Source organism: Scheffersomyces spartinae (genome assembly GCF_019049425.1).
Source record: "Scheffersomyces spartinae strain ARV_011 chromosome Unknown scaffold_5, whole genome shotgun sequence".
Lineage (NCBI taxonomy): Eukaryota > Fungi > Ascomycota > Pichiomycetes > Serinales > Debaryomycetaceae > Lizanozyma > Lizanozyma spartinae.
The window spans coordinates 508364-525749 of record NW_025065052.1 but is presented as its reverse complement, the minus strand read 5'-3'; the positions used below and the strand labels follow the sequence as shown (position 1 = coordinate 525749).

Genomic DNA, 17386 nt, shown 5'->3' with positions numbered 1-17386 from the left:
TTCTAATATGCTTTTTTAATACGAGACGGTATCCAATTCTTCATCTGTTTCCATAATAATCGGTGTACCATCTGCTCTCTTTTTCCACACAGCTTTCACCCGCTTCAAGGCGTAAATGGCACTGCCAGTGACTGTTGAAGACAACTTGAAGAACAGCTCAACAAATTTATACTCATGGCGATCAACACTATGCAAGCCAGCAGTTCTAATGGGCCATTGTAACATCAATAATGCATATTTGTTCAATCCCACAGGGATTTCGTCCAAATTATTATCAAAGATTGAAACGATATTGGCAATTCTTGAAGACCAGAATTGAATGTGACTCGATTGATCTGGGATCTGCAACGTTTGTGTTAACAACGTTATTATCATGGCAGATGTATAACCTTGGTGACTTGCATCTTGCCAACTTATGGAGAGTTTTTTACCACTCATTTCCACGGTATCTGTTAAGAATGAAGCACTTTTAATGTCGTCTCTGGGGAAGACGCAGTTTACATCAACAAACTCATCCTCTGACGATTTATAAAGAGTACCAAGTAAGGAAAACACTTGTATAGATTCAGAAACATTGGGGGCTTCCTGTTTCCTGTCTCGGATCCGGTTCATGATCTTAATATAATCCCGAAAATAGTTCAAAGTTCGATGGCTATATCCTCCCAAAGTATTGAATCCATTATCCATAAGAATACCCAAATCTTGAAGGACTTTCTGTTCATATGGCGTCCCCACGTTGATCAACGAATCTATGTCTTTATCAGTCTTTAATGTGCCACCTTTCTTTGAACTTATACCTGCCAATATCTCAAGAATGATAAACCAGAACTTGCAGAATATAAACACCTTTGTATTGGGTATATCGGTTGTTGTATGGCGCAAGAGCAAATCTCTTGCACCTCGTAAATGAGGTCTCCAATCTTGCTTAATGTTGGCTGCATTAAACGTTGTCATAAGCAACACAGTTAAAAGAACTGCTTCTATATCAGCAGATAACGAATTCCGTCTTTGATCGTTATATTTGGTAGTAGGGTTAACTACTACTGATTTAGCCAAGTACTTGAGACATTTGGATAGATACGAGCAATACGCTGCTTCATGACTTCGAAGTTTGGTTCTTGAATGAACACATTTTGCACCCATTGCCAATAATGCCGACAAAAGACAGGGCTCATTATTGGCCGAATAAAGTAAGATGTCTCTTACAGGATTGAATTTTGTCTTCAAAGTCTTGTCATAGCTGCAAAACGGTAATACTATTCCACTGAATTCGGCACTAAAAGCTTCTAAATATAATCGCTCCTGGGGAAGACTTAACTTTATGCTTTCGGTATCATAATTCCTGGGAATAATCCTAGGAGGCTCTGCACTTATCTCGAGATCCCATTGGGCACTGTTAAACAGCGATTCGTCTCCTTCCTTGAACTTGTCGTCGAGTTCGTACATTATGTCGCTGACTAAGTTGTTCAAATCGGCAGCAAGTATGTTCAAGTCATTCTGACTATAGAAGCTTTCTGCCAATGTTTCTATGCTATCCGCATCATAAGCCAAAGGTCCCGAAGATGGCTCTGAGCTTTGAGAATCTTGAGTTATAGGAGTTAAATACGAGGCTGCAGGTGTTTGCGTCTGTGTTGTTGCAGTTGTCTCGTATTTTGGCAGCAAATATTGCGAGGTTGCATAACTTGGAAATCTTGAAGGTAAAATACGAGAAGCATCATATACAGCATATGCATTGGCCTGTGGTGTTACCGTAGGTCCAATTCCTGGTGCTACATATCCAGGTGAGGGAACAATCCCTGGTACTGCAGTCGATTGGAAGACTGAAGGATGTGGTTGAGGCTGAGCTTGAGACAGAGGTGGAGGTTGCGCTTGTGGTTGTGCACTTATTGCTGGATATAATGACGGTATTATCGGAACTGAAGACGGAGCAAAAGGGTACTGATTCGAAGTCAACGCCGTGTTCAGAACTAGTGGTGGCTTCTGAGAAGTGCCAAGTGGCTGCAGGAATGTCTGCTGTTGGAGTTGGTATTGGACTGTAGGATCAAACGGTGGTATAACTGGATTATATAATGGTTTTTGTTGAGGAACAATACTATTCGTATTATTATTGGTAGAACTAGGTGCTAACTCCGAAATCGGGGTGGATTCCTTTGAATGTTCCGAAGTAGGTGATTCCTTCTCAACATTTGTACCACCTCCACGTGGATATTGCTGGATTTTTAATGATGATTTTGATTCTTCTTGATTCATGTAGTAAGCTGGATTCTCTCGTAAAAATCGTTTAGAAACTCGTAACACTTTCTCCCCCACGGCAGGATACGAGCATGACTTGTTTAGTCGAGTACATCTCAGACAATGGGGTTTTTCTTCTGTGCATTTGATCTTCCTTCTTTTGCATTCTCGACATCCATTCTTTGAGTATTGTTTCCGTTTGGAAACAGAGTCCAAGTCTTTGGTGCCATTTCCATCGCCCTCAATGTAAGCTCCGTTACTGCCACCCATGGATTTCTGCTCACAGTCGGCTCCCTTTGGATTTCTTACACAAACGATGAGTCTAAACTGACAACAAAACTTGTTATTTTTTACCTTAGTATGATATCACATTGGGACTGCAGATTCTTTCTTGGTCAACCAAGCCACTACCCTTCACAATTTTCAAGTGTCCATCATCATACAGAACACCATGGACAAAGAATAATACTTGAGTCGTAAATGATTTGCAACCTAATCTTAAAGGTTCAAAATCATCTAGACTGCAAGTAAATGTATCATGTAATGTACGTCGTAAATTTGCCTCTTATATTTCTTGAATATCCAGGAAGTATATATTTTGCGCTTACATATTGCGCTGGCGCAAAGTTGCAATTTATTCCGTCTTTTCAATTGAACGTACTTTAATTATACATACATATTAATTAACAACTTCCTCAGTACAATACAACCCAATATATTGATGTCGCCTGTTTCCTATCGTTTAACACGCTTGATGCCATTTGAATCTTCTTCGTTGCGTCTTTTACCGGTTGAAGATATCTCCCCAGGTAAAGTGGTTTCACCTGGTGTAGCAGAATGGTTATCAAGAAATTCATTTACATCGAAATCGTCAAGATCTCGTTCTTCTTCAGGTTGTTCTTCATGGTGTCTCTTTTGTTCCTCGGCCAATTTCAGAATCCATTCATGAACCAGAGATATCGACTTATCCTGTTTCTCAATGTTCTGCTCAACATGGTCGATCAAATCATCCCCCGAATTCGTCTCATGCAGCAAGCTGAAATCATGTGCATGATCAGCTATTGGAGTTGCAACTCTGAATTCACTACCCATCCCAGGACTATTCATATTTAATTCCGGGAAGTAATGTCTGGGTGATGATATCGATCCGGATGCTGCATTGGGATTCTCTCGCATGATCTTCTCAAAGATTTTATGAGCATTGGAATTTTGAGAAATAGAGTTAACAGGATATGGAATGGGGTCATTTTGATCTTGCTGCTCTTGGTGGTGGAGAGGATATTGTTGTTGCTGTTGTTGCTGTTGCTGTTGCTGTTGGAGATATCCATAAGTATTTCGGGGAGTACCTTCATACGATCTCATAATATCCTCTATTGATGAACCTGTGTCAATGGCATTTGTGGTACCTGTTTGATTCATATTTACCAGCTTTGGCGTCTTCGAAGATATATTTCCCATTCCATCGGGAGAATTATTTGTATAGGCTTGATTTGAAATCATTAATTGTGGTTTCTGGAAAGGACTCACATGAACCAGTGTATAAGGATTTGGTGATTGAGGTGGGTTCATTTGAAGATTGCTAGCACCAAGCTCGGCAGCACTTGAATCAAATGGGATTTCCAAGATTTTATTTGCATTATTCCCATAAACAGCAGCCAAAAACTTCAATATCTTATCCAAAGTTTGCGCCTGATGTTGAGATCTTTCTCTAGTTAAAAAGTTTTCTTCCCACAACATCTTGTTATCTTTCCTTATTCGACGGAGATCCTCACTGATTGTCAACTGATTCATTTTAATCTGATCCAATTCATTGAGAACTAATAGAAAATTCACTTGATCATTCTCTGATTCACTGTTCAATGACTTATTCCTGATAATCTTGTCCAATAAATCTTCTCTTCCTCTAATGAAGTATGGGTTTTCAAACTTCCATATTTCATCAATACTTTTATCATCTTTACTCAGATTCAATGACCCACTTGTAACTTCTTGAACTTTATGCCACCCATACATATTCAATTGTCGAACAAAGGAAGCAAAGTTATTATGTTTGAAATATTTCGGTAAAATATTCTTCATGAAATCCTCTCTATGAAACACTTCAAAAGTTTTACCATCATCATTCCATCGTATATACTCTTGATTTTCAGGGTCGTTAACCATAGACCATATTTTCATAACAAATGCTGGCCTTTGTTTAGGACCAGTTGCCTCTTTCTTCCTTTTGGCAGCAAGTGAACGAGCATCATTGGCCGCTTTTGACAGAATTGCCAAGGGTTGAACATTTAATCCAGTAGGTGGCAATACACTTTCGGATAACTGAGGCATTGGAGGGAAACCCACATTAGGGTAATACTTACTTCCAGAATGAACCATAACTTTGCTGGCATTACCAGAATTACCAGAATTACCACTGGACCCTCCTCCTTGATGTAAGGAAGAAGGCTTACCACCACCTGCAAGATACAGATCCACTAAACTATTAATTGTAAATCCTTCTGTGGATAAACCTGAGGAATTTCCATAGACATTGGGGTTACCATTGGACGACATACTATTATTGACGCTATTATTGTTAGGGTGTTTGGACGAATTTAGTCCATTCAACTTTTCAGGGGAGTTATTTGTAGCATTTATGTTGGACCCTGGTATATGATTCTGTTGATCTGAAGGAAATAGTGGCGGTATCGAGCTGAAACCAATTCTGGGGGAATCAATATCTCCAAAGAGAAGCGCATTCTCTCCCGTAATATTGCTAGGAATTGGATATGAAGTTGTATCAAGAGGGGAGCCACTGGTGGTCAATCCATCAAAAATGCTGTCAGTGGGATTATTATCACGAGTAATTTCTTGGATATCGGAATCATTCAATACTCCAGTTCCAGGGTCCGGTCCAGTACTTGCATTGTTTTTATTTGGAAAGGACATGATATAATCATGGAAGAAAGAAACGAAGGGTGAAAGTAAGAAGGGAACGAAGGAACAAAGTATCACTCGACTTATGCACTAAGTCTTAGCTTCTGATCGTTGTAACAGCAACAGTGATACTACCAGTAGTATTGAAGTCAGTATCTTAATGGATGAATACAAATATAGTTCCAATTGTAGCCTTACTAAGTAGTGTTAAGCCAATTGGTCTATTCCAATTCCATAAGATTCACTCAAGTAGTGATATTCACCTCTGTTGTTGTTTTGTAGTGCACACTGTAAAGAAAACACAACTGTCTATCCTTACAAGCTCCACAGTCTTCTTCTGTACACAGTTCAAAAAAATTCTATAAGAAAATACTCCCTCAGCCTCCACGTATATAGCTGGTGATGAGCTTCTAGACTTTAGTTACTATGCTTTCTGTATCTGTTAGCAAATGAGATGGATCCTTGTGGAACCTTCTGGAATGTTCATCGCAATTCTTCTCTCCTTCAGGAAGGAATTGTGAGGAACACGACTTTGGTGATAGTATTCTAGCAAGCAGTTATTCTTGTTGACGTTAATCAGTAGTGACAACTCCAGCAAGTGTCGCAGAATTCAATAAACCATTCTTGACCATATCGCGTAATATTGCCGGCTTCCATTTATTGGTTGTAGAGACTCTTTCCACTCGGATTTTAAATGCCGGAGGATACGCTACCAAGTCTCTCAAGGCAATCATCAAATGGATAACTGCATTGGTCTTACTTTCAAAATCATACCAGTTGAATTGTATACTGAACATGCCCTCTTCTCCACTCTTACCGGAACTATTATCGCTATCAAACTGCACCCGGAACTTCAACCCGATAAGATATAAATCTTCATCAAGTTGTTTCAAATTGTAGTACACTTTAACAAAATTCCGATACACTTCAAACACGTTGGCACTCGGCATGAGCATCCATATTTGCTTGATTCGTTCTTGTAAATTTCCAAAATGAAACCAAGTCCTTGGTGGGAGCTCAAAATTAATGTTATCCAAATTGAGCACGTCATCCAAATTAATGTTGATAATAATATGTTTATCAAGTAAAAACAGCATTTCTTTGTCCTGGAACGACATAATCTGAATATCAAGTAGCTGAACAATAACCTTGAATTCTTGCATTAGTCGAACCACATCCTGCTGTTCAAATTTCTTTCTCTCATTCAGTAAAATAGTATTACGGGTTAGTTCTTGCAGGTATCTCTCTTTCAATTCTTCTAAGGTACGAAGTGACCTTTCCAACAGAACGGCACTCTCTTGTTTGGACTCTAATTCTTGAGAAACCTGACTCAATTGACTAGATAATCCTTCATATTTTTCACGAATTGTATCAAGTTGGTCGGGCGTATATGTGCTTAACTCTTGTTCTCGCTTCTCAAGCATTTGGCAATCGTCCTCCATCCTTTGATATTGATGATTTACGTGGGTGGAAATTTCTTCAATCATGGCCAAATCCTTTAACAATCTTTCTTTGTCTTCCTGTAAATCAATGTACTTTTCCTCTAGCCTTTCCAAAACAGTTTCAATTGTTTGAATTCTCCATTCATACCAAATCTTCTCCAGTTGGTACCTTGCAAATTGCTTCAACATATGAAATTTCAACCTGTAATGGGCTCTATCGCTTTCATCAGCTTGGTAAAACTTGCGGAATATCTGTGGATTGTTCTCTCGAATCACATTATCAAACTCTTTGAATAACTCTGCTGACTCCTTGGAGGTATGTGTAAGTTCCTCGCATGCAAATGCATACAGATTATACAATTGAAGTTTTGCATATGCCTTAACGTAATCTGAGGGTGAATGCTCATGAGTCACCACTTCATTGGACAGTGTGTCCATACGAACATCAACATCTTCATCCTCAAGAAATGCTATGCCGATATCTGCCAAAAAATCGCTTAGCTCTACTGGCAAATAACTGTCAGCATCATCGTAATATTCAGGTTCTTGACTTTCGGTTAAGTTACCTGAAGGTTCTTGCTGTTCATCATTGTGCTCAAAATCTTCATTACCTTCAACCTCTTCACCATCCGCGTCAGTCAGAGCGAGCTTAGTCGTTATCACTAATGGCCTTGCTGAGTGTATAATTGTACGCACACTTTGCTCTGCTTCGTTATGTTTAGAAGGTGACTGTATGCCATCTTGATTTGCCTCATCATCTTGTTTGATAGTGACTCTTGGAGTCACAAGATTGGAGACTACTTGAGTAATTTCCATCTTGGAGCTTTCCTCTTGGACATCTTCGTCCTGTAAGGGTGAAACCAGTGGTGGTATATTTGTATTTGGAGTCACAAGACTTCTACCTACTACCTGAGTCATTTCCATTTCTTGCTCTTCGTTCTCAATTGGAGTTGTTTTGGCTTCATTATCAACGCTATTTTCAATTATTGTACTTAATGTCACAGAACGGTGTTGAGTTAATTCCATTTCTTCCATTTCTTCCTCTTCTTCATTAACATGTACAGACTCATCAATGGTACTCTCAGTGATTGTACTCAATGAAACAGAACGAGGTTGACTGAATTCCATTTCCACCTGCAAGTCGTCCAGTTGGTGAGCAATATTATTCGACAAGGCAACATTGTGAGCTTGTGTGAGTTCCATATCTGACTCTTCCTGCTCGTTTTCGATGTGAGGAAGTTCAGTGCTTGGTGTCAGCAGTTCTGGTGGTGCAACCAAAGGTTTTGGCTTGAATGAAGGAGCACGCATATTCTTTGTAAGTTCCATTTCAGGTTCAGAATCATCATTAGATCCAGATTCGTTTTCAGCCGCACCATCAGATTTATGATTACTATTATTGTGACTGTTCGCTACTGATGCTTGCTTATGTATAAATGAAATTGGATTCACCTGACCTGTTAATTCCATAGTCTCTTCATTGTCATTGTCATTGTCATTGTCATTTCCTGACTCATATCCTACCCTGATAGATTTGGGAATCGCTATTGCCGTTAACTCCATACTTGATTCTGGGTCAGTATCGTGAAGCTTCTTATCATGAGCCGTCTTCATAGTTGATACGTTCATACCACCAGTTTCAGCCGCATCATTTTCGTCGTCTGAACTATCGTGTAAGATTTCTGTTCCAGCAGCATCCATCTCCTCCTGAAGCGTAACAGCCAGTGAATTTTCTTGAGACAAGTTAGGACGACGTGACGCGTTCCAATGGGCTCCCAGAAACGAGATATCAGATGTGTCCATTGTACAACGTCTCTTGGCGCCATTGACTGGGGAAGAAGACGACAGGATCAAATCGATCTTATGGAGCGTTACTTCTGGATTAAAGGAAACTCTTCGTCTGGCTTTTGCGCTGCTTGCTTGTAATAGTTGGTTGTTTCCCGTAGAAAGCCGGCCCGATGCTTCCCGTAGGATGCTCTTACGATTTGCATCCATTTTTGTTGGAGCTTTGAAAGATTCGGGATCGTTACAATTAACTTAAAGGTTGTTTAATTGTTTATGTTTAGATGATATACTGGTGACACAAAAGTAGACATCCGGGTAAATGATTATCCGGTTAGTATCGTTACATGCTTTATTCTGTTTTATTTTATCTTGGGCTCCCTTTCTTGTGGCGCTTCGAATTGACTTTCTTGTGACACAAATCATGTCTAGTTATTATGCGTTAGATATGATGTTGTAGGTTGCTTGTGGCAGAGTATGAGTTTCACAGGTCCCTTTACCCGAAGCGGATAATAAGCCCCGCTGATTGTCAATGCCAGATGTAAAGAAGAAGTAGGCAATGAAAGCAGACATTATAGCGAATAATATAATAGGGTACGTAGCACAATAGTTAGACAAGTCAAGACAGTTTAGTTCAGACTCTCAATTCAGACACTTTCCAAATACAGACACGCACTGCTCAGACAAATGCGTAGAGAGACTCTCGAGATACCGCCATTCCCCTTTGGCTACACTTAGTCAGACACTCCTATTCAGACACTCCTATTCAGATACTTCTATTCAGATTCTATTCCGATACTTTTATTCAGACACGCTCTTTATTCAGATACTTCTATTCAGACACGCTCTTTATTCAGTTACTTTTATTCAGACACGCTCTTTATTCCCATTCTGACACTTTCCATTGACAATAATCCCACGCCAAACTTTTTGCACCTGCCTCTGAAAATCACCACTGGTCCGAGGACCAACACCTCGGGGTTTGCATACAAGCCATGAGTTTTTTCCTACCCCAGAAATTATACCTAACTACTTAAGCAGCAACTTCTCCACAAATTAAGCAGGATACTCAGTACACTACAGTACACTAATAAACCAAACTAAACTAAAGCCTAGCCTCCGAAATATGTCTCTTGTTACTGACCATCCCACTTTCCAAAAGTTTTTACGGTACTTCAATTCCAACTATAGACGAGAAAAGGTGTTTCGTTTATTGGCCTACTTGTCACGTTTCCTTGGTTACTATGCTCAAAGAAAGGGATTCTCTGTTGAGACCATACGCATGTTTTCTGCGTTACAAGGACATTTTGGTATGATCCGTAAAGGTATGCGTTTCTGGAAGCCTTTGAACCATCTTGATTTGGCCGTTAAGGCTTCCCTGAATAAGGTAATGGACCCTGTATTGCAATACACTACCGTTTGGAGAAACTTATTCTATGCTGGGTTCTTTGCATTTGATTCCATCGTTTGGTTCAAAATGTTGGGTGTTGTATCTAAGACCAGTTTCCCCACAGCCGGTAAAAGAGCTTCTCAATTATGGGCTCTTGGGTTGGTTGCTGGGTTACTAAACGGGTTACGTGGATTACAAGTAAACTGTGCCAAATTATCAGCTGCTGAAGAAAAAACAGATGTAGAACAATTAGAGGAGAAATTATATCAAACCAAACGGAAATTGGTATGGGATGCTTTAGATCTCTTTATTGCTTTGAATTTGGTTGGTAAATTACACTTTACTGATGGTGATATTGGTTTAGCAGGTATAATCACTTCCATTATGGGATTAAAAGATTTATGGGCTACCACTTAGTCTAGTTCTAGTACTTTTTATACGTTATTTATTTTCAGTAAACGTTATATGCACTTGTACATATAACTACAGCTTGCCATTAGAATATCCTTTATAAAATCCATTCCAATACATTTCAATAAGCGCATCTTTTAGTTCCTTCTGTAATTCAACAGAATCTTCATGGCTTCCAATTACATCTAATAGTTTACCAAATTTAATGTCAATTCCGGTAAGCTCCCCTCCATGTCTGCTTCCTTTGGACAAGATAGCATTAAGGTCCCCCTGCAGTTTCTTAAACACTGCCATTGCATGTAAACCAACGTCATCTATCGTATCCCCCATTTGCCATTACTTTATGATAATCATAGTATCATATTCCATACTTCTGTTGTTATGGTCACATAAAAAATAATAATATACGTCACGTGATTTTAATCGCATCACGTGATCAAATTGTTAATTTTACATCTCATCGGATCAATATACCGTTTAAAATCAAATGCTAACTTTGTATATAAGCTCGGATTTCGACTACATTTGATATTCTCCAGTCCATCTCAATCTGTTTACTGTGATTGGTTATATATAGGTATCAATTTTAGCATTTAAAAGTCATTGTCATGTCTAAAGATATACGGTTCCATATTGGGAACATCTCAGCAGAATTACATGCCACACCTTCTAGACTAGAGGATAGACTTTCTAAGTTTGGGACTATCAAGGAAGGATTAAGTTTCCATAGTAAACCATTGGGAGATCATTACTTTGCATACATTACGTTGACTGTGAACGAAGCACAAGTGGAAAGACTTAAGAAAGCATTCAATGGTGTGATCTTCATGGGAAGAAAGTTGAGTCTTGACATTGCAAAGAGTTCACCTTATTTAGGATCTAACTTCGTAAAGGAGGAACCTCTTAAAAAGCAAATTGAGAAGGAGGAAGGCATTCAACGGGCCAGACAAGAAAGAATAGATGAGAGTAAGGCCATACAAAGACTTAATAGTATTACAGGATCCATAATTACCCCTCATTATATTTCTTCAAAACAACAAGCTTTGGGTTATACCGTTTCATGTCATACTTATGGAGATATTAGTGGCAACACCCGATCCAGTAAGCCTGGGAAGGTTCTTTATGGGTCTAAGAGTTATGGAGCATGGACAGTTCCCAAACTCAAGCAAACCAATGCTCAGCATTATGCCAATCTTGCTGGAGCAGGGGAGATCATTAAGGGAAGGCTTCGAAAGACTCCCCGTCCTAAGAGTCATTTACTCAAGAGACAGCAGACTCTTCGGATATTAATCAATGGAGAGTTAAAATCCATAAAATCATACAAGACCAAGCTTTGGGGTTTAGAAAAGAATAAAACCGTTCTGGATTTAACCTGGAGATATGCTAACGGCGAATGGAGATCTGGAGATGATCACATTATTGAAAGAAAGAGAGTGAAGGTATTGGAGAGTAGTAGTAGTTGCGGTATCGGTGGTTCAGAAGCTCTAACGTATGGAACAAAAACAAGCAATAATGATGATCATGATAATGAAGTTGAAGATGATCATATGGATGAAGTAGACAGCGATGAAGAAACCAGACGAGAAGCTGAACGAAACAAATCTATTTTGGCATCATTATTCCTGAAAGATACCTTTGAAAGGCCGGTTAAAGTTGATGATAATGACAATGGTATTGATAAGGAGGACATTGTGTACGATTCCAAGGGAAGAAGAAAAGTTATCAGACATGATTTAGAAATGATGGAAATTGTTCAGGAAGAGGGTGGTGACGAAGAAGTTGAAGATACCTCTGCAGCTCAGCAGTTAATTGAAGCGTATAAGAATGAAGCAGTTAGACCGCAAGATGAAGTATATTATGATGAAAGTGATGAAGGCAATGAATTGGATATCAGTGAGTTGACAAAAACCGAAGCCGTTAATAATGAAGAGCAAGAGTTTGAGGTTGCTAAGCAGGTAGTGGACGACGATGAGGAAGAAAAAGACATTGACGTACCACGAAATATCACCAATAAAACAGACACCTTAAGAAGCATCTTCAGTACTGAAAGCAATTCTGGGTTCAAGTTGGCACTTTCAGAAGACGATGAGGATGTTGATGATGATAAGCAACGCATCGATGAAGAACAAGAGAAGCTCTTAGAGGAAATCAAAAAGAAACAGAGACAAGAAGAAGAGAAGATGCTTTTCAATTCAAAATTAGCAAGATACGGACTCTTCTGGTCTCATTCAGATTCACCATTTCTTCTGACCCAATCACAATTGCAAAAGCTTGGTACAACCATAAAATTACCAGGTGAAACCGAGCTCGACCAACAACAACAACAACAATATTTGGGACAAGATGAAACGGAATATGAGAAATGGTTCTGGAGCCAAAGAGGTGATTTGTCAAGAGAATGTAAGCGACAAAAGAGAGATGCCATCAGAAGACGTAAGGGGAGAAGTATAGCATAAATAAATCACTGTAGATTAGTATAGATTTAAACCACGTGATATGTCACGTGACTTGAAACTCTCATAAATTAATCTTGCGTTACTTCACTAGCGATTTATTCTTCACCCCTCTCCTCCCAATGGCTCCAACAATTAATGACAAGGATGACCATCTGGTCTTGGCCAATGAGACGTTGGCATCTCCTGAACTCCCAGAATTTACTTTCAGAAATGTCATGGGTGATATCAAGTACCTGATTCAGGTGTTGATCAATGATCCCTTCTACAAACGGTTAGTGGGTCCAATCATAGTGTTTCTCATGTCTATCCTAAGCAGAATAGTCATCACCATGATCCCCTATACAGAGATCGACTTCTCTACCTACATGCAACAGATCCAATTAGTTAAAGACGGTGAATTGGACTACAGTCTTATTCGAGGAGATACTGGGCCTGTAGTATATCCAGCAGGATTTATTACTGTATACGAATGGATATATGACTTCACTGGACAAGGAACTCAATTGGCTGCTGGACAAAGTTTATTTTCAATGGTTTTAACGGCCACCACGTTGTTGACCGTTGTAGTGTATTGCTTAATTGTTGATATGCCACCATGGCCACTCTTAATGTTGGTGTTATCAAAGAGATTGATCTCCATTTATGTCTTGAGATTATTCAATGATGTGTTCACAACCATCTGTATGATTGGAGTGACTCTTTTACTTCAACTGGCCAGTTATACCTATTCCATCCTGTCTACCTATCTGTTTGTATTGTGTGGGGTGGCAGCAGACTTGTACAGTCTTGCAATCTCTGTTAAGATGAATGCCTTGTTGTATCTACCAGGGTTCATCTTTGTGTGCTACTTCCTTTTGGGTGAAAACTTGATCAAACTATTGTTAGTCCTCTTGATTATACCCTTGATCCAGGTATTGGTGGGGTGGAAATTCCTCATACCACTTTATCATGACGAAGAAGCAAAGTATTTAAGATACCAGTACCTTTCCAATGCCTTTGATTTCTCTAGAACATTCTTATACAAATGGACAGTCAATTGGAGATTTTTGTCGGAACAAGTGTTCCTCTCCAAGACATTTCATAAGAGTCTTTTGTTCCTTCATGGTGTCGTACTACTTTGCTTCGTGGTGTTCAAGTTCACTAAGAAACATATGATCGGAAAGTCCTTTAAGCATTTGATTGGTGACTTTTTTGCAATCCATAAATCAACAGTTAATCCTCAAAATATCTTGATCAACCAACGGTTGGGTCCTAAGTATGTGTTTTTGATATTGGCTATCTCCAATGTCGTTGGCATCCTTTGTTCAAGATCTCTTCACTATCAGTTTCTTAGTTGGTATTATTGGCAGCTCCCTGCCCTTTTATGGTTTGCGGGCTTCAATGTCTATGTGGCCACAGTGGTACTCTTGATCCATGAATACACCTGGAACGTTTACCCGTCTACTGAATTGAGTAGTGCATTGCTAGTGAGTGTTCTTACTTTAGTCTTAACAGGTATTTTCATCAATAGTTTGTTATGGCATCCAGACAAGGAACAAGATGACAGAGACCACAAGAAGAAGAATGAATAGACAATATCTATGAATAGAATAATAGTGTATTAATACATAAGGTATACCAAAAAATGTATATATAAAAAGAATTATAATGAAGCAGTTCTTGCCCTTTCTACATTATTCCCATGAAAATTGGTCATCAATAGGATCACCACCTGCTCCTCCCAAGAAAGGATTGAAGTTGAACAACTCATCAATATTGCCATCTCCAGGATTGAAAACGTCACTGGGGGCAGCAGTTAAGGCTGCATCTAATTCACCAGAAGCATGTCCCAATTCATGATCATCAACAAACTCTAATGAAAGAGATGTTTCTGACATGGTAGTCACTCCATTTTGAACCATGTTCATTCCCAGGTTACTAGTGGCAGGTCCAATAATTGAGTCACTACTACCAACTCCATTCATATTGGTTGAAGATTTCGTCACACTACTATTATTAGTACCACTAGCAGTACCAGTAGTAGGTGGTGGCATGACTTCCTTATTATTGTTACTATTATTATTATTATTGTTGTTGTTGTTGTTGTTGTTGTTCTTAGTAACTTCTTTGGATTGTAGTTGTTGGTCCGCCTGTTGATCTTCCTTCTTGAGCTTAGGTGAACTCTTGATGGTCTTCTTTGGTGATTCCGTCACGGCTGGTGGTACCTTACGCTTACGTTTATTACCTCCAGCTGCTCCAGCTGCATTGCCAGCGGTAGGCGGATTATTGCTTGCTGCAGACCCAAAACTGGACAACGCATGATCTAATTCAGCAGCTGGGGTCATGGGCGTAGAATATTCCTTCTTAATGGTATTCATAGATGGCGTTGAAGATCCAGGTGTATTCCCCATGGTATTGCTCATTCTACGAGCACTAACAGACAGACTTCTCTTCACAGCTGAAGCCAATGTTGGAGTCGATGATTCCTTTTTGGCCTTCTTCATATTAGGTGAAGGTTTATTATGAATAACTGGACTGTTGTTGGAAGATCCCTTTGGTTTTGAGTGGTCGGTCATCTCCATATTGTTCCCACCATTCATCATCCCTGACTTAATAGTATTATCTCCTCCTCCTGTTGCTGCTTGTGAGCTGCTTCCAAAGTTGGAAAGTCCACCACCAGTAACTGGTTCAAGTGATCCGCTACTATTCCTTGCAATATCCAATCGTTTCTTATTCTGCTTCTCTAAAAGCATCAATTGGTTCTGATAATCTTGCAACGCGGTGATATTACGGTTATCTCCCTTAAATCCGTTATTTGTTGGATTTTGTTGCTGTAGTTGTTGCTGAGGTAATTGATCTTGTCCATATGCTGGTTGTGGTTGAGGGCCCCTACCACCTCCAGCGGATCCACCAACCATTCCTGGTTGGTTAAATCCACCTTGGGCTTGACCCTGTTGAAATAATGGTCTATTGATATTGTTATTTCCATTAACAACACCAGCTCCAGTTGCGGCTGCTCCTGTTGCTACTCCTCTGGTGTTATTCTTCATGTCATTTCCCATTGCAAATCTTTGGTTGGGGAATGGTTGAGCACCATTTCCTGATGATCCACCGGGGTACCCTCCAAACTCAGAAGAACCAAGGTTGGATGCTTGTGATGCTTGTTGTAGGGGTTGTTGGCTGGGATCACTTGGATCCTGATTGGGCATTTGACTTCCTCCACTTTGAGTGTACGGATTGAAAGGCAGAGGTCCGTTGCCAGCATTAGGAATATTGTGTGGACCACCTTGTTGAGATCTTCCACCAGCACCTGGAGGTTGTTGCTGTTGCGGTTGTGAGTTGATACGCTCCTGTTGCATTGGCATTTGTTGTCCCATTTGTTGCTGGGGAATGCCTTGGTTCATTTGATGTTGTTGCAGTTGCATTTGCATCTGCATTTGCATCTGCATTTGCATCTGAGAAGGTTGAGTTGGATGTTGTTGCTGTTGTTGTGGGGGAGACGGACCGGGAGGTTGAATGCTACTCCCTGCCTGATTCACAAACATACCTGCTCCTCCCATGTGTTGTCGCATCTGTTGGGGACCCGTGGCCAGGGTAGGCATACCCATTTGTGACTGTTGGTTTTGATTATGAAGCTGCTGTATTGACTGTTGAGGTTGCAGATCAGGATGTTGAGGTTGAGGTTGAGGTGGTTGTTGTTGTTGCTGCCTCTGAAGGAACTGTTGCCCGCCCTGTTGGCCCTGCTGTTGAGGAATTTGTCCTCTGAATGGCTGCTGTTGCTGCTGTGGTTGTTGGTTAAGAAACTGTTGTTGCAATTGCAGTTGGTTTTGAGGGTGCTGTTGTTGATTATCCAGCGGAGGAGGAAGTTGTTGTAGTTGATGAGGTTGTTGTTGATGCTGATGCTGCTGCTGTTGTTGTTGTGTTTGTTGTTGCTGCAAAAAGTGCTGCTGTTGTACAATCTGGTTTTGAAGCTGCTGCTGCTGTTGTTGTTGTCTCTGTTTAAAGATCTGCAATTGATAGTACTGCAATGCCAACGGTGATGGGTTCAGCAGATCCCTGTTGTTCTTAGCCTGGAATATATCCCAAAACACAGACCACCATTCATAAAGAAACCCCTGGGGTGTGTCCATGGTAATAGACATCTTTGGTAAGTCATCCACCTGGGATGACCCTTTACCTATAGAACCAGAGTTTTTGTTATTACCACTATTATTTTTGGAGCTGTTATTGCCGTTGTTATTATTGTTGTTGTTACCACTAGTATTACCATTACTATTGCCACCACTAGTACTGTTCCCGTTATTGGTCCCATTAGAACTATTGGGAGTGTTATTCGTTGTATTGGGATTGGCACAAAAGTTACTCAGCGGAGTCAAAGGTCCGTTAAACTGAGGTATATCCGCCTCATTGAGAAACAACCGGGCAGTTTGCGGTAACCTCGACTTAATAAGAAAGTCATAAACATAAGCATTAAGTAGTTGTTTGGGATTCGTGGCATGTGCATCCGAGATAATAGGGTTTTTGGAAACAGTGGCTGAAGTATTGGTGGGCCCGGTGCCGGACATAGTAGTTAATGGTCCCATAGATGATGACGAGCCAGTACCAGGGCGAGAACTCGATTCACTAGTATTACTATTAGGGTTGTTATTGTTACTGATAGTATTGCCCTTATTGGTCGCTGATGACATATGATGGGCTGTAGATAAAGAAGACGCGTACGGCGTAGCGTGGCTACTCATCAATAGTAACGGCTACTGTTCGTGGTAGTGGTTTGAAGAATG

General features: G+C 40.1%; 7 protein-coding genes across 7 annotated transcripts; 3 read left to right on the top strand and 4 right to left on the bottom strand.

Annotated features, from left to right (window-relative positions):
* Nucleotides 1-15: 15 nt before the first annotated feature.
* On the bottom strand, nt 16-2502 carry LYS143 (Lys143p; the record flags this gene model as incomplete). Its single annotated transcript, XM_043194854.1, has 1 exon — nt 16-2502. The coding sequence occupies one exon, from the start codon at nt 2500-2502 to the stop codon at nt 16-18; it is 2487 nt and encodes an 828-aa protein (XP_043050605.1).
* Nucleotides 2503-2967: 465 nt separating this feature from the next.
* Nucleotides 2968-5160, bottom strand: CTA8 (stress-responsive transcription factor; the record flags this gene model as incomplete). Its single annotated transcript, XM_043194853.1, has 1 exon — nt 2968-5160. One exon carries the CDS (start codon nt 5158-5160, stop codon nt 2968-2970), a length of 2193 nt encoding a protein of 730 aa, XP_043050604.1.
* Nucleotides 5161-5720: 560 nt separating this feature from the next.
* On the bottom strand, nt 5721-8578 carry KQ657_004170 (uncharacterized protein; the record flags this gene model as incomplete). Its single annotated transcript, XM_043194852.1, has 2 exons — nt 5721-8447; nt 8570-8578. The coding sequence occupies 2 exons, from the start codon at nt 8576-8578 to the stop codon at nt 5721-5723; spliced, it is 2736 nt and encodes a 911-aa protein (XP_043050603.1).
* Nucleotides 8579-9495: 917 nt separating this feature from the next.
* PEX11 (Pex11p) lies at nt 9496-10176 on the top strand (the record flags this gene model as incomplete). The annotated part of the gene is made up of 1 exon (XM_043194851.1): nt 9496-10176. The coding sequence occupies one exon, from the start codon at nt 9496-9498 to the stop codon at nt 10174-10176; it is 681 nt and encodes a 226-aa protein (XP_043050602.1).
* A 602-nt stretch (nt 10177-10778) lies between these two features.
* On the top strand, nt 10779-12626 carry NOP8 (Nop8p; the record flags this gene model as incomplete). The annotated part of the gene is made up of 1 exon (XM_043194850.1): nt 10779-12626. The coding sequence occupies one exon, from the start codon at nt 10779-10781 to the stop codon at nt 12624-12626; it is 1848 nt and encodes a 615-aa protein (XP_043050601.1).
* A 119-nt stretch (nt 12627-12745) lies between these two features.
* ALG3 (dolichyl-P-Man:Man(5)GlcNAc(2)-PP-dolichol alpha-1,3-mannosyltransferase) lies at nt 12746-14197 on the top strand (the record flags this gene model as incomplete). The annotated part of the gene is made up of 1 exon (XM_043194849.1): nt 12746-14197. One exon carries the CDS (start codon nt 12746-12748, stop codon nt 14195-14197), a length of 1452 nt encoding a protein of 483 aa, XP_043050600.1.
* Nucleotides 14198-14299: 102 nt separating this feature from the next.
* Nucleotides 14300-17293, bottom strand: FLO8 (Flo8p; the record flags this gene model as incomplete). Its single annotated transcript, XM_043194848.1, has 1 exon — nt 14300-17293. The coding sequence occupies one exon, from the start codon at nt 17291-17293 to the stop codon at nt 14300-14302; it is 2994 nt and encodes a 997-aa protein (XP_043050599.1).
* Between the last annotated feature and the right edge of the window lie 93 nt (nt 17294-17386).